Source organism: Dysidea avara, chromosome 2 (genome assembly GCF_963678975.1).
Source record: "Dysidea avara chromosome 2, odDysAvar1.4, whole genome shotgun sequence".
In the NCBI taxonomy this organism is placed as follows: Eukaryota; Metazoa; Porifera; class Demospongiae; order Dictyoceratida; family Dysideidae; genus Dysidea; species Dysidea avara.
Window position 1 is genome coordinate 31,438,540 of NC_089273.1, and position 23,172 is coordinate 31,461,711.

General features: G+C 37.9%; 1 protein-coding gene and 1 long non-coding RNA gene across 6 annotated transcripts; one reads left to right on the forward strand and one right to left on the reverse strand.

Moving 5' to 3' along the window:
• Nucleotides 1-3,587: 3,587 nt before the first annotated feature.
• Nucleotides 3,588-22,889, forward strand: LOC136244372 (uncharacterized). Its single transcript, XM_066035943.1, has 2 exons — nucleotides 3,588-4,188; nucleotides 21,372-22,889. The coding sequence occupies exons 1-2, from the start codon at nucleotides 3,712-3,714 to the stop codon at nucleotides 22,455-22,457; spliced, it is 1,563 nt and encodes a 520-aa protein (XP_065892015.1). The 5' UTR covers nucleotides 3,588-3,711; the 3' UTR covers nucleotides 22,458-22,889.
• LOC136247067 (uncharacterized) lies at nucleotides 9,651-13,925 on the reverse strand. Of its 5 annotated transcripts, XR_010697061.1 has the most exons (5): nucleotides 11,097-11,204; nucleotides 10,554-10,691; nucleotides 10,416-10,504; nucleotides 10,270-10,359; nucleotides 9,651-10,035 (listed from the first exon to the last, which is right to left on the reverse strand). It is a non-coding gene; the product is annotated as an uncharacterized lncRNA (long non-coding RNA). The 5 variants fall into 5 exon arrangements; XR_010697063.1 differs by lacking the exons at nucleotides 10,554-10,691; nucleotides 11,097-11,204 and adding an exon at nucleotides 13,901-13,925; XR_010697062.1 differs by lacking the exon at nucleotides 10,554-10,691 and having other exon boundaries at nucleotides 11,097-11,212.
• Nucleotides 22,890-23,172: the final 283 nt, after the last annotated feature.

The following is a 23,172-nucleotide window of genomic DNA, read 5'->3' on the forward strand; positions in this document are numbered from 1 at the left end:
TGAACTCTCTACAATGTAACTTCTTCTAGCTGAACTCTCTACAGGGTGACTTGTTTCTAGCTGAACTCTCTACAAGGTAACTTCTTCTAGCTGATCTTTCTACAAGGTGATTTGTCTGTAGCTGAATTCTCTACAGGGCAATTTGTTTACTGCTGAACTCTCTACATGGTATTTACTTTGTAGCTGAACTCTCTACAATGTAACTTCTTCTAGCTGAACTCTCTACGGGTGACTTGTTTGTAGCTGAACTCTCTACAAGGTAACTTCTTCTAGCTAATCTTTCTACAGGGGTGATTTGTTTGTAGCTGAACTCTCTACAAGGTAACTGCTTCTAGCTGATCTTTCTACAAGGTGATTTGTCTGTAGCTGAATTCTCTACAGGGCAATTTGTTTGCAGCTGAACTCTCTACATGGTAGTTTCTTTGTAGCTGAACTCTCTACAATGTAACTTCTTCTAGCTGAACTCTCTACAGGGTGACTTGTTTCTAGCTGAACTCTCTACAAGGTAACTTCTTCTAGCTGATCTTTCTACAAGGTGATTTGTCTGTAGCTGAATTCTCTACAGGGCAATTTGTTTGCTGCTGAACTCTCTACATGGTAGTTACTTTGTAGCTGAACTCTCTACAATGTAACTTCTTCTAGCTGAACTCTCTACGGGTGACTTGTTTGTAGCTGAACTCTCTACAAGGTAACTTCTTCTAGCTAATCTTTCTACAGGGGTGATTTGTTTGTAGCTGAACTCTCTACAAGGTAACTGCTTCTAGCTGATCTTTCTACAAGGTGATTTGTCTGTAGCTGAATTCTCTACAGGGCAATTTGTTTGCAGCTGAACTCTCTACATGGTAGTTTCTTTGTAGCTGAACTCTCTACAATGTAACTTCTTCTAGCTGAACTCTCTACAGGGTGACTTGTTTCTAGCTGAACTCTCTACAAGGTAACTTCTTCTAGCTGATCTTTCTACAGGGTGATTTGTTTGTAGCTGAATTCTCTACAGGGTGATTTGTTTGCTGCTGAACTCTCTACATCGTAGTTTCTTTGTAGCTGAACTCTCTACAATGTAACTTCTTCTAGCTGAACTCTCTACGTGTGACTTGTTTCTAGCTGATCTCTGTACAGGGTGACTTGTTTCTAGCTGAACTCTCTACAGGGTGATTTGTTTCTGGCTGAACTCTACAGGGTGATTTGTTTGTGGCTGAACTCTCTACAAGGTAACTTCTTCTAGCTGATCTTTCTACAGGGTGATTTGTTTGTAGCTGAATTCTCTACAGGGTGATTTGTTTGCAGCTGAACTCTCTACATGGTAGTTTCTTTGTAGCTGAACTCTCTACAATGTAACTTCTTCTAGCTGAATTCTCTACAGGATGACTTGTTTCTAGCTGATCTCTGTACAGGGTGACTTGTTCCTAGCTGAACTCTCTACAGGTGATTTGTTTGCAGCTGAACTCTCTTACATGGTGGTTTCTTTGTAGCTGAACTCTCTACAAAGTGACTTCTTCTAGCTGATCTATCTACAGGATGACTTGTTTCTAACTGAACTTTCTACAGTGTGATCTGTTCATAGCAGAACTTTCTACTGGGTGATTTGTTTGCAGCTAAACTCTTTGCATGATTGTTTCTTTGTAACTGAACTCTCTACAAGGTAACTTTTTCTAGCTGATCTCTCTACAGGATGACTTGTTTCTAACTGAACTCTCTACAGTGTGATCTGTTCATAGCGGAACTTTCTACTGGGTGATTTGTTTGCAGCTAAACTCTTTGCATGATTGTTTCTTTGTAACTGAACTCTCTACAAGGTAACTTTTTCTAGCTGATCTCTCTACAGGATGACTTGTTTCTAACTGAACTCTCTACAGTGTGATCTGTTCATAGCGGAACTTTCTACTGGGTGATTTGTTTGCAGCTAAACTCTTTGCATGATTGTTTCTTTTAACTGAACTCTCTACAATGTGACTTCTTCTAGCTGATCTCTCTACAAGGCAATTTGTTTGTAGCTTAATTCTCTACAGGGTGATTTATTTGAGCTGAACTCTCTACATGATGGCTTCTTTGTAGCTGAACTCTCTATTAGGTACCTTCTTCTAGCTGATCTGACTACAGGGTGATTTGTTTGTAGCTGAATTCCCTACAGAATAACTTGCAATGTAATATAACTGAGTAAATTATACATGCAGCTGAATGCTTTATTAGGGTGACTGTTCTATTAGAGTATCTCGATCTCGCATTGCTGCACGTAGTTGCCTTTCAAATCATAACTCCGTGATTTGTAATCCGATTCTTCTGTACTACTGCAAGAACTTTCTATGATGATTATTCCAGCTACATACTGATTTTCAGCTCGTTGCTCTAAGCGGTTTGCCTGTAGACACGAAAACTAATAGTTTTTTTATTCATAAAATCGATCGCGTAATTTTGACACAGGTTGAGTTTTGTGTCATATCTCCATGGTCTTTATCCCGATTCCTTTCAAACCATAAAAAGGCACTCCTACGATGGTTGCTCCATCTACATATCAATTTTCAACTGATTACTCCAAGAGGTTTACCCTGTAGGCGTGACAGACCTTCGACCTTATTTTACGCAAATAATCGGTCATAACTCCGTGAATGTTCATCGGATTCCTACCAAAGTTGGTACGGAGATCCGCCTTAATGAGCCCTTTAAGTGTTCCAACTTTCAGCCCAATCCGAGCACGCGTTCGTGATTTATGGCGAATTTTGCGAAGTGTGCGAAATGAAGAAGATGAAGAAGAAAAAAACGAAGAAATTAAAACGAAATTTTGTTCGCTTGTATCTCGGAAATGGCTGGAGCGATTTTCTTCAAATTTGGTATGTTGACTCCCCTAACTGGGCGGCACGTCTCTAGCAAATTTGGTTCCAATCGGATAAGGGATCACAGAGCTACATAGGTGTGAATATTACGTTTTCTTTCTTCCTGTTAATATACTCACGGTGTGGCGCGCCGGCTTCTTGGGCCGCACGACACACTATCGTGTGTCTTGATAAATCAATAAAGAATTGACTTGTACGTCACTGTAAGTTTGTTTGCTATTTCCTAGTTCCACATCTCAGTCACTTATATCTCAAATTACTTCCAGATTCAATCTCACCACAATTATGTTTCAACTAGGTAAATATGCTCCCACACTCCCCTGAAATCTCTTCAATTATTCCCTTCACTGACATTTTGCTACACAACAATCGTGACAATATAGAACGCAAAATACAAAATATGTAATTCAAACACAAAGAAAATTTTGTTTATATGTACTACCCCCCCCCCCCCCACCGGTCTCAGGTTTGGGCTAGTTGTAAAAAATAGTTTTTTTAGCCACTGTAATAGAGACTGTGGTAGTCAGCTGACTGCAACAGGCAAGGGCAAGGATATAGATAGGGGGATTGAATATTTCAGTTGAAATATCTGGACCCCCCATTGAATGCGTGCAAATAGTGTTACTGATAAATTTTGTAGGGGGAATAAAATATTTCAGAGGGGGTCCATAATATTTCAAACATTTTAGTTCCGGGGTCCAAATATTTCGATATATTTGGACCGGGGGGGACCAAAATTTTAGTCACAGGCCGCTCGCCAGACTAACTTTTAGCTACTATAGCTCAGTAGCCACAGAAAAGAGAAGTAGGCGAGACAAATAGCTAGGCTTCTGAGCAATAATCACATTACCCAACTCTTCGTATGACGACTAGTTGACGAAAAATGGTGAAGCCTGGTTTTGATCAAGTGCTCTTCGTATTGCTGTTAACTGTCGACGTACTACAATCAAACGCACAAAACACCACCGAGTCTAACGTTACCCTTGAAGATTGTCGCTACTTTCCCGACGAAGCTGAATCCTGTATCAGCGACTATGAAACTCTAGAGGAGTTACTTAGAGCTGACGATGAACAGATTGCTACACTTGCTAGGAACTTTTACAGAACGGGTCAAGACCCTACAGAGTACATCAAAATAACTTACATGTTTCAGATCACATCAAGTGACGAGGATGAAACTTGTGTTCCTATTGAACGAAATTACATTTGGAGCACTTCACCAGTTTTTTTACTGGGACCTAAGGCACTATTTTGGCTATCACTATTCTCTATCAGTGTCAATGAAGAAAGTGTTACTATAAGACTACCTTGTATACAGGAGACTGCTCAAAGAGATCTGCTCACAAGATTAACATATCTGGTAGGTAGCTATTAGCTAGTTAACTAATAATGATTCCATTTGTACTGTACTGAACTAATATAACGAGTCAAGGGACACCGGCTAACATAATGACAACCGGTATGTGAGAGCTGGTTGTAGCTACGTGTAGTGTTGATAAGTGATAGTAGATTATTGTTGCAATTGAAAATATCTTTAGATTCCTTGGTGTGTGGGCTGTGCAGTAGTGCAATAGAGGCTACATTCTAATGGAGCAAGTTTTTGGAGTTAATAACAAACGTATCAATTTCCTTATACATGTACTTGTCCCGCATATCCATACAGATTTGTCATCTTCAGAGTAAACAAACAAGAATGAAGACTCCAATTGCCTGAGACTCAAGTCTCCAGTGTGGCCCTAAATCTTATACCGTATAGCGGGAAATTTTTGAAAGGTTATATTTTCGAAAAATTCGAAAATAACAATGTGTTTTCGAAAATATTTTTTCGAAAATAGTACATCCCGGCTTTGAAGTGACAATCAAAGAAAGTACAGCTGGGTATATATATAAATGATTTTTGCGAGTGTACACATGCATAGTTTCTGCTAATATCAGTTAACTATAGGCCTAATGTAATATAGGTAGGCACTGGGCCACACACAAGTAGCTAGCCATATAGCTATAGCTACCACGCGCACGAGCATATGAGCGAGCATGAATGACATTACGAGTTTTGAAGCCTATAAGAGCTCGAGAGACCAGAAATTACTAGGAAAGACTATAATTATCAGCAAACATCTATATGGGCTGAAAAACGCCATGTACTTAGCTATGTCTCGATCCGCAGGCTCCCGCGGCGGGATTGACTAAGTTCACCCAATCCCATGTCACTCACGTGACTAGTATATGTAACCACAGTATTTTGCGGGTGAATCACGAGGTGACATAACACGTACATTACAACTCTTATTAAAGCGCTTTTACGTTTCAGACTTGCAGGATGTTTGTACAGCGGTTTGTTTTGAAAATCAGTGTAAGTGATCAAATGTCTTCCAATGATTATACCAAGTTTCAGTGGGGTAACTACTGAACAAAGAAACTAGAGTACTCAGTGGCGGATCCAGGATGGGGCATTTGGGGCAAATGCCCCCCCCCCCCCCCCCCCCCCCCCCCCCCTTCAAGAAATTGCATACAAGATCGAGATACTCTAATAGAGCAGTCAATTACTCTAATAAAGCAGTCACAATGTTCATGAGGCAGTGTAGCTTACCTATGAAGCTACAAATAGGATTTTATTTTACATAACAGACGTGATATAGTTGGTAAGGATAACTAGCTATTATTGTTGTGACCTTTTTTTTTTTTTTTTTTGGTCTTCAACTGGTTTTCAGCAAGTTTTTTTGGTCTTCAACTGTTTTTCAGAAAGGTGCCCCCCCTCTTTCGAAACTCTGGATCCGCCCCTGGTACTATAAATGGTAAGTAGGAACATAGATATTAGAATACACTCAAATATCTATGGTAGGAATGTATTACATTATACTGGTAGCTAGCTCCATAGTAAGGCTACAGTCCACTAATACTTCCACTGTGGCCAAATAACTGGGCTGCTTACAAAGCTGCCGTAGTTCTTTTTCCAAGTCAGTACAGAGGCCAAGCAGAAGAAACAGCCAATTGTCAGCTTCAGTTGTTAATTATGCTACGGTGCATGGCTATTAATGCTCATTCTGTATTCACTGGTAGTGCTGTTGGGTATGCCCTAGTTTTTGCAGCCTACCTCACTTTACATCCACCACCTTAAAATATATTACGTAATTTGTGCAAGCTCGATGTTACGATAGACAAACCATCATTTACATCTATGAAATGTTTTCAGAAAAGCGATAACAGTATAGACTCTGTGCGCACAAGGGTGTGGCACTTTAATACATGCCGTGAAAAGTGCATCCACCTTTTTATAGGGCAAAAAATGTATATGTTCTATAAATGCTAATGTAAAGGAATCTGAAAGGTAAAGTATTGCTATTGAAAAGTAAGTTACTAGGTAAAAGACTTGTTCCATGTCTAGTTATTCCGCTTTGTATTTGTAATAGAACACTCAACGCTTCTGCCCTCAGTTTCCCCATAAATATAAAACATCATGAAATCTGAAGCCATAGCAATGTTTAGTCGGACCACTCCTTAGGGTCTATAAGCAATTGTGATTAGAATGTCTTTCAAATCTTTGTAGTGACAAATAGCCTGCTGTTGTTGCAATTTTGGTTACCTAGATTAGTGCTGTGCAATAATCACTTATACACCTGTATGACTTACAGCTGTGATTGATTTTCTAATTATTGAGATAATAGAAACCTTTGTATACTGTTAACAAGGGCAGTTTGAGGGTACACTTGTGAGACATTTCTCCAACCAGTTGTGGCAGTGCTGTTTGAACCATTTTGAGAATAATTACTTGCTTGCTCGTAAACAATTTTTTTGCATCTGTAAAGACTCATTATTATTGTGATAATTGGTTTCATTATTGAACGTTATTGAGATATAATCTTTTTCATTATTGCATACTCCTAAATTCCTAACCCACCCTGTATCGAAGCTGAGGTATTAAGTGGACAATCAGAAACAAGTTATCTGTACTTTGCCTGGCCGATCAGAAAGCTTACCACAGCACTATATACTAGTATGGCTCCATTCATAGACTAACAAATGGCCTGGCTATCTATTTGAGTGGAAACATGTGCGGTGTACCATGGGTGGGATGTTAACTGTGATACTGTTGGGTGAAGTAATCAACTATCCTATGTATAACATCACAACCATTTTGTTGTCACATGTGATCTAGTTGGACCATTTTTGCAAGATATTAGGTGCACCTGGACTGTTTATGCACACGGCCCATGTACTAAACTAAACATTGTTACAAACCATGAAGCAGGGATGAGCCCACAGTGGTCGGTACCAATGACCTCTCAAATGAAATAGCCATCACTACCACTCAACAACCACTACAAATTCACCTCTGCCATACACGAGTTAAGGCCTCACACAAGATTTCTGGACTCATCCCTGTCTCTTGTAGCCACCACTATTCTAAACCTGGGCACATCCCTGAAGTACCTGGCGTGAGCCAGTTTGTGTGATGGAATGATAGAACCATCTTGCTTACCTTATTTGTGTACTGTGAACCTGAGGTATTGGGCACTAATTGTCCAGATGCCCATGTATGTTAATTTATGTTCACAACTTATGGGACCAAACTATATGACAGAGATACTCTTTATAAATAGATGAAGTATCATGATAAATATATTCACGTAGGAAGCATTTAATGATCTCATCACCAACCATGTTCGCAAGGGTTGTCCTGAGCTCCTAAAGATGAAGCTATCTACTTGTGGAATGTGATGAAGAAGGGCAAAGTCAGTGTCCAACTTATGTTAGTTCGATTGGTTGATATAATCTCACTGATCCATCCATCCATTCTGATCTTTATAAGCTCTGGACCTGAAAAATCTGCTATGATATGGAGCAATACTGATCTGACAGGCCAATACAGCTATTATGTGTGATTATCTAATGTATAATTAAAGGATATAATGAATTACCAGATATGTGGTTTCATTGGTGTGAAATTTAAACTACAAAATTCCCTGAAATAAAATTCTGCCAATACAAAACCAATGCATAGTCTCCCAATTAAAATCACCAAATAAAATTAGACCGCATTTACACTATTGTGTGTGCTGCTTATTACACTGCTCCCCTTCACCTAAACAGTTTGAAATCATCATTTCCTTCATGACTATAATAATACCAAGTTATAAGGCTTGTCTAAATTTGTCCATGACAAAGTTTGGATAGCAAAGAATGCGTTAATTTAATTTCACTTACCCTTACTAATTAGCAGGTCACTTTGTACACAAGTAACCATGTAATAATATCACACCTTAAAGCATTTGCAGCAGATGGAGATTTAATGACCAATAGTCATTATTAGTACCTGGTACAGTGGAATCCGTTAACCTGTTACAGCAACACCTGTGCAATCTGGACACTCAGTAATGATCCCAAAGTATCCCATAGTACATAGACGGACCTGGAAAAGCAGGAAGCCTTGATAATCAGGACACTATTAGTTGGTGTCCATAATAGTAGAGCGGCTAAGCAAAAAAAAATTGTTCACTTTTTGATATAAGCTCCAAACTTGATACAATGTGACTGGATTTGTGAAAGGGGTGTTCCACACACATCCATTTGTATGAACTCAGGAGATCAGCTCATAACTTAGTGTTCAGCTAATGTACAAACCTGAAATTTTCTCCATCCATAAAGCTATGTTGGTACTCACTACTAGCCAAATGTCAAGTCAGTAGCATTTTCCACTCATAAGTCATTAACCATCAAAGTTGGTAAGTGTGGAAGACCCCTTTTCGCAAATCTGATCACATATTTGCTTGATTCATGCTAATATGATATTAGACATGGTGCCATTAAAAGTAACCATCATAAATATTTTTATGCTCAAAGAACCTGAAAAGTAAAACCAATAGAAATGTATTGAAGAAGCCATAAAAGTGAACATACTGACACTTTACATCTGCATTTGTCAATGCTGGTATGCTCAGGAAGAAAAAATCATACATTCACATTGGTACAGTAATTTGAAATAGAAAATGAATCAAAGCCATCTAGTTCGATTAGGAATCGTGGTAACGAGTTCCATTCTTGCATACTGTTCTGGAAAAAAAGCTTTTTTTGGTATGATGTAAAAATTGTGTAGGTGTTGTTGGAGGCATGAAATGATATTGCCTGGTTTCTCAGGTCATTGGAAGATAATTAAAGGAATTTGGGTGTGGAATGCTTTGTAAAACGTTTGTAGTCTATGTCGAGTTAGATCTGGCCAGGAGCTGATCAAGGAAGGTGTCCATAAACAACACATCCAGAAGCTGAGGTGTCCATCCAGGTCATTCATTAGCTTGCAATGTTAAGAAGCATGGAGAATTAAGGTATACAAAACCATAGATACTGTTTCTATCGGATTGTGTCTCTACTTTTTACACTGAAATATTGGCACCTTTAGAAGTGACTAAGTACAGTTGATTACATTTTCAGATTGCACTAAATTTGAAATTACATTCATGCTATTTAAACAAAAACAAAGATTTGAATACACTTGTATGGCTTTCTGCAGTGATTTGGATGTCGCACCATATCTCAAATGATTTAGTATACCTTACTCAACTTGTACATAATTTAATAAAATTTGGTGCTTTTATCACATCACAATAGTGAACAATTTCATCAAAATTTGTCGTTTAACCACTCTACTGTAGTAAGCAGTACTTTTACAGACACTAAGTAATAGTTAGAGACCTACCATGAGGATCTTTGTGGTTTTAAACACTAAGGATGATACATAAAAATCCAAGGCGACGTCAAAGTTTTTTAAAGCCACGAAGATCTGAGTGAACTCTCCAGAGGTCTCTTAGTGATTTTAAAAGACCCAAAGATCAAAAGATTTTATGCATACCATGTTTTACAGTAGAGTTATTCTGCATATGGAAGGTCTCAATTCATGTATAGTTGAATGTTAGGATGCTGTCTAGACAAGCTGTGTCATTATTCTTTATTTCTCGGCTTCTCTTATTGTTTATTTCTCGGCTTCTCTTATTCTTCAGATATTATTGCCACTACAAAGGAACATAATGACTGTACAACACTAAACAAGTATGACCGATGTTTTTCTTTCTAGCTGCCTTCTCTTGTCTCCATAGCCTTTGGCTACTTTGCCATTCATTGTCACATTCCAATAATACAGTGTAGGATGGCTTGGTCTTTAAGAGCTCATGATAACCTTGTAAGCATGGCTGGTGATGAGGTCATCAGATGCCTCCTACATGAATAGTTATCATAACATTTCAAACCAATTATCTGTAGCACCCCTATTAATAAGGTTATATAATTTGGTCCCATAAGTTGCATACATAGGCACCCGGACAACTTAATTAGTGCCCAATAATTGCAATTCCACTAAATACGATAAGGTTTGTTGGCTGTAGTGCAGTTAGTAAAGTAATGCTAAAGAATTCCCCTTTAGAAACAGTTTTGTTGCAAGACCTAACCGTACCTGTCAATATGCACCATCAGCAGTAACTTCAGTGAATCAACACCTGTTAAAACACCTGGTTGAGAACACCTATGCCTTGTTGTTTACGACCTAAAATTATCCACATCATATCAGGATGATATACAGTGTACGTGTATGTACCTTACCTGTGAAGCAGGAAGAACCGGCTAGCAACTTTTACCAATTGGTTGTATACAAATCTAGCAGCAGTAGAACCTCGATTAATGGACATTCGCTGAAATGGACAATATCCTAATTACGGACACTACATCATGGGCCCCTACCATTTGGTAACCTTTGTACACCTCTATATAACAAGTAATGGACAATCTATGAGTACCCCTGCTGTGCACTGAATACATGCCTTTACCTCTAAATAACATATTGATTTAATTGCAGTTCCTTAAAGTCAATCCTCCACACTATTAGAGACAACATGCACTGCACCAATTATTACAATACTCTTATGTCTTTAAGTCAGTACAAATTGGGAGGAGTGTTGTGGAACATTTACGGTGATTATGAATAAATAGGTATGTAAGAAACTAAGTAGTTACATTATGTTATCATGCAGTCTACTGTAAAGCTAGCTAGTTGCTGTCTAAACCATACTTGTGTCTAATGCAATGTAGTGTGTACACTTCCTTGCTAAGTTGTGTGTTGCAGCCTTCAGAATATTAGCTAAAAGAATTGCTAAAATAATTTTGCAAGTTAAAATAACATCAACCTTCCTGCATAGGACTCCTCCATACAGAGAACAAGCAAGCATGGTCCCCAAGTGTCCTTTACTTAAGAGGTTCCACTGCACTTAAGTAGCTAGCTCTTACCTTAATAGTACATTGTTCAACCCACCGAGATCCTATTGATATAAAGGACAATTTTCAGAGCTCTCCTGTAGGGAAGCCTTCCATGGCAGCAACTATGGATCAATGAATGATGCCATTGAGGGGTAGCTACTTATAGTTTTCCTCAGTGTCCACAGTTTTACTTATCATAATAAAAGAATCAGAAGAATCAGCTACAACACCAGTAGATAATTGTGGTGTACTAGCAAACACCTTCAACAGAAGTTTTTTGGCCCAACCACCAAATCCGGGCAGACATTCCAATGACGAAAACTGATTTCTTGCAAATAATCTCAGTGCTCTCATCAAGTGAGGGTTCCGTCAAGTATCATGCAGTACCTAGGCCTGTTATCAGATATCATGTAACATGTACTATGTACATCCATATATATATATATATATATATATATACCTGGGGAATTTCTTCCCCAGTAAAAATCAGTACAACCAGTTATAGTAATTAAAGTCAGGACCTGGGTTAATCTAATGGGGATCTGGTGTTAACTGGCAGCTGATCCCCACTTAAACAGCTGGGTACACTTGAACAATGTAATAGTTTCCTACTGAAGAAAAATACGACTGGACACAACCGAAGACATACGTACACTTCTGGCAGCCATATTGCCCAGCAAACTATCACTGGGCTACTCAGGCAAGACTGTCCAAGTGTCACAAATAGTGACCAGGCCTGAAGTTCCACAACGACCTAAATACTGCCAAGGATGACAAGGGACAGTTGATAAAGGGAACACAGCCTGGTAGATGATGAGAAACATTGCCTTGCCCAGTATGTTGGAGTATATTGTTATTGTGTCAATCAAGTAAATTCTAGTCTAGGGCATACCCAACAGCAGCACTAACCAGGCGCGGTTTTAGGGGGGTTTCTGGGGTTTCCGGAAACCACTCAGAATTTTTATGATTATTGTAATTAAAGTACAGCACGCGACATTTGATTTTACTCCATGTGCCACGTGGCAGAACTGTTAGAAGAAGATTATAAGGAGTTTGGCGAGTACAGAAGCTCAAAAAGCTTGACTGAGGATAGGTAAGTGATCTGTGTATATTACTTGTCTAGGAGAGCTAGACAGTAGCTCATAGGTGGCGGAAAGGGGGGGGAGGGGCTAGGGGGCTGAACACCCCCTCGATCTGTTGAGGGGGTCACGCCGAAATTATCTTTCTTGGAGTGGGGCTGAAAACCTTTGTAAAGATCGGGATACTCTAATAGAGCAGTCACTCTATAAAGTAGTCACAGTATTAGAGCAGTGTTTAGTGAGCCATGTAAGGATTTTTATATAGTTTATCAGCTATAAATGTGTAGCTGGTGAGGTGGGCAGCTATTGTCAGCTGGCTGTGACCTTTTTTTTTCATTTATCCGCTCCTGGTCAGCCCCCCTCATATCAACTACTTCCTCTGCCACTGCAGTAGCTACCCTTTGCATGGATATCCATGCGTGAGTCCCTATGCCTAGTGAAATAGCAATTACAATTATACAGTGTGGCTTTGTGAAAGAATGTTTTTTTAAATAGCAAGGCTAGTGACTTCATTAAATATAGCTAGATGCAGCTCATTATAAAGAATTGTGAGTTATCAAATGCTGCTAGCTAATTGGAGTAGTGTGTTCAAATGCTCAACCTCAGCGTTAGCAAGTACCAACTACATAGTCGTGCTTAGTATTGCAAACAACCAAGAATGAGGTGTTTACATTATTACACTATAGGATATAATGCTAGCAGTTAATCTTGTGCATGTCTGTAGGTTCTGATGTTTGTGAGGGCAGTCAGGAGAATATGAAGAAGAGATTGTTTGTGTGATCATAGATTCAGATGACAGTTCTGATGACATAATTGAAGTATCTAATGAAGCGACAATTGAAGACATACGTGCAAACAAGGACTGCATTAATTCTTAAGATCAATTGTTCAAGTACTCCACCTTATAAACCCTACTAGACCAAATGATTTTAGTTCATAATTATGTTGGTAAAAGGTTAAGTGATCACAAGCAGCTGAATGCAATTACCAATCATTTTAAGTCAACTAAAGGTACTTGCTTTCCATCACACACAAATATGGGAAAAAGCAATCCTTTGTTTATGCTTGGCTTCATTGGCTTAGCACTGATGAACATCCATCGCCATAATAGACATTGACATTGACAAAGTGATAACTATCTTTGCTACAAAACATTCTGGGTGCATGAAAATGGAGAAGATTAATAATTTTTACTTTTATATTGTTGTGTAGCTACGGTACTTTACTACCTCTGTTGTACATGTATTTCTTATAAGAAAATAAGTTGTTTTATTCAGATTGAATAGAATTTTTTACACTTTGTGAGCATAGTGAGATGCCTGAAAATGCATTCAGATTCAATCTCAACTATCACAATTTTTAAAAATTTCCTGGGGGGCATGCCCCCAGACCCCCTAGAGGGCTCATGCTTCGCATTTCGCTGAGTGCACTTCGCGCACTGTGCGGTGACTCCAGTGTGTCACCCTTAAATCACCTGATTATCAGCGTGCAAATCATACACTATGGTCCATAATTTTTTTTGGAAACCACTCAGCAAAATCTCTAGAATCGCCCCTGGCACTAACAGAATACAGAATGAGTATTTAACAGCCATGCACCATAGCCTGACAACTTCTGTTTGGCCTCTGTACTGTCTTGGAAGAACTACGGCAGCTTTGTAAGCAGCCCAGTTATTTGGTCACAGTGGAAGCATTAGTGGACTGTAGCCTTACTATGGAGCTAGCTACCAGTACAATGCAATACATTCCTACTTACCATTTATAGTACTCTAGTTTCTTTGTTCAGTAGCTAGCCTCAGTGAAACTTGGTCTAGTCTCAACAAAGAAACCGCTGTTCTTCTCTTACAAGCATCCTGCAAGTCATCATCGTAAAAGCGCTCTAATAAGAGTTGTGAGGTACGTGTTACGTCACCTCGTGATTCACCCGCAATCTACTGTGGTTACATAATACTAGTCACGTGAGTGACATGGAATTGGGTGAACTTAGTCAATCCCTACTGCGGCGAAGTCCGCCAAACAACATGGTTCAACCTACGAAGGAAGACCCTAGGATAGCTAGACGAGATTCTATCAAAGCCAGATTGGGCGTTTATCTAGCTATACTGAACAATCAAAGCAGCAAATCCTAGCTATGTATGTGATCAACGCAACCACTGTTAGCTTCCTCCGTGAATTAATTATCTACGGCGCGGCGCGGTAATGAGACATTGTTTCGAAAATATTTTTTCGAATTTCCAATCAAGCACTCTTTTTCGAAAATTTAACCTTTCGAAAATTTCCCGCTATACGGTAGGTTCCTTTTGGACTCCTTGGATGATAATGTATTTAATTTAGTAATATTTGATGTTGATATATCATACCAATCAGTAATTGAAATTGCATTGATTTTGTGTTATGTTTTGGTTTGATATTACAACATCCAAAGTGCAGTGTATTTTATATTGAACCATTGACAATCGGTATGCTAAGCATTGATTGTGCAGTGGGCATAGTTTTACAGTATAACCATAATATTAAGCTACTAAAAATGTGTTCTCAGTGTCCTACATTACTAGTCTATAAGAGTGTGTAGGTATATTATGTATATCAATACACACCTGCATTGATGTTGTTCACTCACTCTGTCACTATTGAGCTACATAACTATAATACCAATTATAAAGTATGCAATGAATAAATTCACTGGTAGTTAATTCATGAGCTTAATCACCTACTACAATATTCATAACAAAATAGTTTTATAGAACAATACTAGAATATGTCTGGGAATGCAATTAGTGTTAATTGCATGTATTGGAGCCATTACTGATAGTTGTACTTCCATTCCTTAGATAGTATATTGCGGATTGTGGATTGTGAATCCATTGTCATAATTTTTTTTTTGGATTCAACCGAATAGCCAATCAAATGTGAGGACTTCCATTCAAATTTCGTTCTCATTGGCCCATTTTCATGTGACACCACAGACATTGGTGACCACGGTTGTCCATTCCGCGATATGATTTTTACATGTATGTTCAAATTTTCTGTGCATAGCTAGATAGAAACTAATCTACATAACTAATCTTGTGTGTCACATTCTTGAGATGTAACTATAATGTTTATACATACAAAGAGCATGAATACCTCCACATCTGAATGGTTTGAAAGGAAGACACAGTTGGATATGATGTGGTCACAAACAAGGACACATTTTAATACCGTATAGTGGGTTTTTCTTGAGAGAATTTTAATCTCACATTTTGCAATGTTAAAATTCACGACATATTTCATCACGTGCAGGTGGAGTTTTGTTTGTCACAAGGTTTAATTTTAGCATAACATTTGATAACAAACCAGGTGCCTGTTTATGTACAAAACAGCTTAATTGCTGATTATTTATAATAACTTGCAGTTGCTCGTTCCCCTATACACTGATCATGAGCACATGTTTCTTCACCAAGCATCGCTGAACAGCTGCCTTGCTTCCTGATGAACTTCATGCACCTGAGTCATCCCAGATACAAAGAAACATGGCTATCATGCCTATTTCATACTGGATTCCACTGCTTGCCATCTTGTATGTGAACACTTATTATATCGAGTGATCAATTTGTGTGAGGAAGTTTATTATTACAAATTTACCGCCTCACGAGATTAAGTACCACATGATTTTATTTCTGCAGACCAATATGCTGTATCCTTAGCTACAGAGAGTAAAACTTTTCTTGAGTTGTCACTCCATGGCACGTATCACTGTTTGTGACCGGGGCTGTGAAAACAGAGCATGTGGGCACAAACTACAACCTGTCACACAACATGTCATATATCAGTACTGGAAAAGAATATTCACATTCTGTAGTTGCATCACGAAGCAATTAAATGCTTACTAAGTGCTAAAAATTTCATTGCCATAGCATATTGGTATAAAAAGTTATGAGTGAAGGAAATTTGAAAAAGTAGGTAAAAATCATGTGCTCACATACCCCGTTCTCACAGGCCCAGTCACATTTTGTTATTCATATTGAATGTGTTGTACAAAGTAGACACTCCTTGCGTATACAGTATTATAAAGAAAATGTAGTTTGTTTAATGGTATGACAAAAGAAAGCTATTAAGTTGTGGCAATGCATTAAGATGGTGTGGCAGTTGGCCAAGTGACAGGGATGTGGTGATTATGCCGGCATGATTTTGGACATAATAGGTATGTGTAAGAATCCAGAATTATGCTCACATTTTGAGGTGATTGTAGAGCTTTAACAGTGATAAACCTCCACCGATTGCACAATGAACTCTATCTGAAATTATGTCACAGACTTAAAAATGGCCACTGTAGTGTGGGGACATTCGTAAAATATGTATGGGCGACTATGGGAAGAAAACTTTGAACGGCAATATCTCAGCCAAGAAGGAAGATATTGAACTCTAACTAGCAGGTATGGTTATAAGACATTACAATAAGTACGTAAAAGCAATTTTCGGTTGATTTTCAAAACAACGCTAGATTCCTATTCTTTCAGCTAATTTATAACCATACCTGTTGGTTAGAGCTCAATATCTTCCATCTTAGCTGAGATATCGCCATTCAAAAATTTTCTTCCCATAGTCGCCCATACAAATTTTACGAACGTCCCCACACTACAGCAGCCATTTTATGCCTGTGACATAATTTTGGATAAGGCTCAAAGTAAGAAGATAGTCTAGTAGACTAAACATTATTAACCATATATGGTGGCGTGATTTTGGGAATAATTAGAAGCATAATAGGTGATGTTTTGCATGCTGCTCAAAATCATAATGCTCATTTTTTGGAGCACAATAGCCTCATGCCTACCATGTGATCACAACTACCTCGGTGATGTGTTCAAGTGCTATTTCATCTGTCAATATCATTCAGATTTGCACATGTTTACTGCACTGAGACTATTGTACAACTCTAGCTAATGATCTAGACCATGTGTAAACAATGTGATTTTGATAAATGCAACAGTAAATATTTCAAGGGGAAGATCTTAACAAAATTGTAAAATTTTGCTTTAAAAATCATGCTACAGTATAATTATGGTATGTATACCAAAACAGTGAAGTTGAGAAAAAGGCAGAAAGGCCAGTGTTGTGAAATCAGAGGTGGTGGCCAAGAAATGGCTGCAAGTGCTCGTTATCAGCTGTGTCTTGACTATTACTTTAGATTTTGTACCTTTTTCATCAAGCATTTAGGGCAACTGCACCTTTTTTCTCAAGGCTGTTCTGGTATAGATGGCACATTTTGTAATTGTAAGCCGTGGGGTTCCTTTTTACTTTTTTTTCTTTACGAGAAGACTTTTTATATTTATATTGTCTGTTTAAACTATTTATTTTAATTATGATTTACATAGCCAAAGTTCTAAAAGGGTGATTTGTTTTGTAGCTGAATGGACTATAGGGTGAGTTGTAATGTACTCTACAGAAAGGCTTGTTTGTAGCTGATGTCCTACAGAGTAATTTTATCATATCTGAACTCCCTACCAAGGTGACTTGTAATGCTGTACATGTAATGTAGCCATACTCTCTACAGGAAGTCTTGCTTGGAGCTGTACAGGGTGACTTGTTATGTAGCTGAACTCTGTAGAGGGTGAATTGTTTGTAGCTAAACTCTTTACAATCTACGTGTAATAGTTGTAACATGGGCATGAGGGCTTTGCCTGATATGTATGCCCGACTGCACCAGGGCATAAAGCCCGAATGCCTGTGTTACAGCTAATATGTAACACTTACTTCTCAGGCTGATAACCTGTACAGGGTGATCAATCACCCAAGCCATTACGAGTGCAACTACTGGATGTATTATATGCATGCCTAAAATTTCCACTATGATTCAGCAGCTATTACGTTCGGTTACGATGAAAGGACATATCCTAGAGATATCATGGAGAATTTCGGTTATTCGAGGTGAGAGAGAACCATCATTATTAAATGAGGAAACATATAAATACATTACAATATGATGAGCCCTCGGTCTCGTGCGACCACAGCCTGACTCATAAAAGAGATCTGTGTGCACACGGCAAGGTTAAACAAACAAACAGAATAACCCCTAAACCTACATACAAAAATAGAAATTTGTTACATTATTACACTCAGATAAACTGCGCTGTCCACTCACTGGAATTCCTGGCCAAGAAAATTTTCTGTGAGCAGAACATGCACGCCTTAGCAGCTGCATTGTCAAAAGTCTGTCGAATAGAAGACTTGGTGGTGGTTGAAGGGTGGATAATGTCTTAATCAGTGCTATTGAATCGTTTATGGAATTAAATTACAAGTTCACTAAGGGCCTAGATAGGTAAGCTTACTTGTAGAGTGGTTACTCTGTGCATAGTGGTAACTTCATAATGGAGGCGTGTCCATATTCGAAAATGTGCAGAAACAATCGGTGAATAAGCTATAGCACTAGTTCTCACCTTAGCTCAACGTTTTTCAAATTAATCGTAGGATGGCGAGGATTCTCCGTCTGAGTGGTTTTCATGGTGACATCCAAGTAATCACGTGATTATTAGTCAATCCCTACAATCGCTTTTGGCCTCAACATGTATATAATCACTGTCCAGTTGTAGCCTGGCTACATTTCATAATTATGTAGTCTGGTTAGCTGGGCTACATACAAAAATTAATGTAGCCCGGGTGGCTCCTTTGATCTGAGGTGTGCAAGTGTTACATAGTGACTTGTAGGCTATATGTAAGTATGTTTAAGGAAAACAATTTTTTTAGTAGGAACTATTACATGCAATAAAGTACTTAACACTCTAACCATCAAAGACACTACCATATGGTGGATTAATCTAGTAAGTTATACATTTTGACATATTTGTGCATTAGTAGACCGGTACACTTACCTTAAAGCATTCACACCCACAGGATCTCGGTAACTGGGATAAACAGATCATTCAGTGATTGTTCTGTGAAAGTCACATAATTATGGAAATGTTTTGTCTTGTTAGTTGTTTGATCTAGCCATGTGTATCATTGAAATGAAAGATGAATTGGGAGAAGGCAATCTGTTACACTGAGGACAGTTACAAGCTACTTTGTCAAAAGATGGTATACGGTGTCCATGCATTTCATTATGGATGCACATTGGAAGTAACGAGAGAACTCATGGACTTGAATACTGTATATAATTACCAAGTGAATATCCAAATAGGTTGGCTAATGCAGCTCCATTTTCAGGCCTTGGTATGCTCCACCAGACAACACAACAGTTAGAGGGTTAAACAAGGAGATCATCACAGTATAGGGATGTTCATTTCAATGCACACACATCTGACACCATTATACCCTTTGATATGGTGTTGCAGAAATCAAATTACAATTTAACAAACAAGTGTAAGAAAAATTAGGAATTTTGCAACCTAGCAGGAATCATTACAATATTTCAAGAAGGAATCATCACCTTAAGTTGCAAATTTGACCCCTTCTTGGACATGCTGGTTTTAATGTGAATTATTCGTATGGGCAAAACTATAGGAACACTTCAGAATTTCTAGTAAGGAATATGCAGAGCCAGCCTAGGGCCTCAGAGCTCAAAAAATGGGGTCTCAGGCTTCAGAATCTAATATTCATACAGCCAATTTCAGTAGCACTTCCTTCTATGCAGCCATGTGCTAGTGGTCAGTTCTAGGTAATCCCAGTATTCTACAGGCACCTATATCATTATGATAGCTAAAGCACACACTAATACTGACTCTCCATTGTATTTATATGATCATAAGGCTAATAGTGTGGGACAATTCTGTAATTGGTTTGGAGTCCAGGAGAGACACTGTCTAATTGTATTGCTACCAATGAATGTTAGTTATGAAAAGTAGTTAAAACAAGTATGGCTGTTTATTGTTTTCCGCTTCTCAACTAGCACCTTTGCACATTTTCCTGGCGCCCTCTGGTTGTACAACTGAGTAGCTATACACTAATGAAAATTGGCACTAAGATTACAGTAAAGTATTGTTCAATAACATGATAAAGATGATGCAGCAGCTAAGAATAGGAGGCAACACTGGATCCTTAACAAAGGTCTCAAAATCAACTAGCTGAACAGTTGCTATACAGTGCTGGGAAAAACCTCCATGGGGCTGGAAAGATATATTAAGTATAATATTAAGATTTACACACAAACACGTCTAGGATATAGAATTAAAACTTTAAAAAACAGTAGTCATACATATATGGTTATGTATATGAATACATATATATATAGTTAGACAGAGTCATGCAGTCTATACTGTTTGCATGGCAAGTATATTAATGTACGTACATGAAAGTCCCAGTGATGCATGCACAATGCGTGCTTGATTGATTTCTGACATGTGTGCGGGGGCCTCTATATTTGGCTTGCCTAGGGCCTTTGTATCCGGCCCTGAATATAGGAGTTGTTTTGTATAATAGTTTTTGACTTAATTCTGCACGTTACATAGTTCCACATAAATTATAGAGAATGATATGTAAAGCTAGCCTATAGCCAGTCTGCTGATTTATTTTGACTGTTGCAGGAGTGCCACAAAAATATGGATGATTTCCATTTATTCACAAAGACATTAATGCATTGCCACAAACCAACACCTAGCTTGCATTGTCAGCAAGGAGAACAAAGGTAAGTCCATGATGTGCATACTGCGCTATGCCAAAATATACCTGTTGGGCTGAAGCAAAACCAAACTGGAAAAAACAAACATGTAACTTTAGCAGCTATTCGGAGCTATCTTTCTCTGAAAGAATCATGCAGTAAGTAATCTGTCAGTCATTTTGAACTTAATAGTGTTTTGGTTTGCAATGTATGCAATTTTGGGCTTGAGTGCCACAATTAAAGGTATTGTGAGGGGTGAATAATCTTTTGTGGGAAGGTGAGAATTAACTTCTTAATCCCTACTATATTGTATTGTAAGATTGCATTACAATGAGCAAACGAATAACTTCAATAAATAAATTTTGTATCAACATTTTGGGAAGGGTTTGAGTCACACATTTGTCACACACCTGAAACAGTTTTGTGACAAACTACTTAGTGCTGTTTTGTCTTTTCTGAATACAGTTAGCTAAAGTGATAAAAAAATTTAGCAATCAAAACATTTATTGTTTCGGATAATTCAGGTTTTACAGTGTAGTTTCTGAATGTAAATACAGTTTCTTAATCAAGCATTAATTTTTGTGCTGTACTCTATGGTGTATAGTTTCTAATTACTGTTGACAATAGTCACTCTTCTGCAATGGTTTCTTTACAGAGTAGAATGTATGCACAAGGAAGATATGTTGAAGAACTAGATCTTGACTTAGCCAGCAAGTATTATTTTCAGACACAGAGTAATTCAGATGAGGATGTCCATTATCGAACTATATACGCCATATTGTTTTACTTGGAAGTATTGAGCAGTTTGCTCTACACCTTTCTCTGTTTAACAACATATACATGGATATTTCCAGCTTTCGTTAAATCAAAGCAAGATCTGAAAGAGACCATCTCTCCGAAATTTATCAAGTTAGCGACATTATATAAACTAAAGGAACCTCATTATATTGCAAAGTTCATAACTGCTATTATAGCATTAGTACTGATGATCATTTTTCATATATTTGCTGCAGTGAAATTGTTCAAGCATCGTGAGGAAGTGTTTAACGAAGATGTTCCACCTTCATCTATTGTTGCTCTTTTGTTTACATTCGGTGTGACTATGTTATATCTAGTGATATTTTGTATTGTGTACTGTTACAAAGGAGAGCAATTTGATCTAAAGAAGTACATTATGCATTGCCTAACTTCATTATCCATTGCTTATTTTGGACATTTCGTTCCTTTTGTCTCACTGGCATTCATGCAAGATCCATTGAAAACGTTCCTTGTTGTTGCTGGTGAATTGCTGGTTGTTATCTGTGTGTATGGAGTGGTACTAGTGGCAGTATACACTATTAGCTACCAGAGTTATCGTGTGTCCCTGGATGCACTAGGCTGGGTTTTTTCTGCAGTAATAGTGATCACAACTCTGACAACTGTGCTTATGTTGTTCAGTCTTGGAAGTTTTAATGATTTTGTTGATATACAAGAATTACTGTTTCCGTTGATAGGAACAGTTGGCACATTGTTACTGGGGTATTGCCTGAAGCCATCTGGAGAAGAGGAAGGCAATGAAAATGCTACCCAACAGCAAGAAACTCCTATTCAACCAGCTGATGCTAATACTGTAACTGCGAGTGATGAAGCTGCTGGAGAAGAGAAAGGCAATGAAAGTGCTACCCAACAACAAGAAACTTCTATTCAACCAGCTGATGCTAATACTTTAACTGTGAATGATGAAGCTGACTCAAATGTTTGAAAATCAAGCTGTGTTAACTATTTTGCTGGAACAATAGTTAGTAGTAGCTATGCATTTTGTTTCGTAGTTTCTTATAATTATTTGCATATAAGTAAATTGTTAGGATAAAAAATTTCTATTCCACAACAATGACGTAGTTATAATGCATTAATTTGTTAATAGCTTTATTGCCCAAGAATTGATAGCAAAATAATTAGTTGGCTGATAACCACTGTATTACTTATATCCCTTAATCTTCCAGGTATTGCAAAATCGCTTTACACTACTCCACATAATTGATTTAGATCTCCTATATTCATGTATTAAGCAATCATTGTAAAAATTTCAGGACTAGCTCTCTACATTTCAGTGACCAATTAATTATAAGGAATGCCAGTGTGATTGTGGAACAATCTGATTATGGATTTATATGTAAAAATGATAATGTTTTCATAGCAGCATGTATTATCGTCTTGTGTATAATTAATTTTGCTAAGAAGTTACTGATCTAATAATAATGGGTGGTTTAGAGAAAGCATTACCATCCAGCTACAAGAAGGATTTTTTAAGTACATGAACAAGTGTGTCGCTATCCATTGATACCACGTACACAGAAAAGTACAGTATTATGTGTACTTAATTCAAGTGGGGAATATACTGTACAAATAAACTATAAAAACTTATTATTTTATGGCTGAGAATGTAGCATGCTTTAATGCAAGGTGTATGCTTTCAA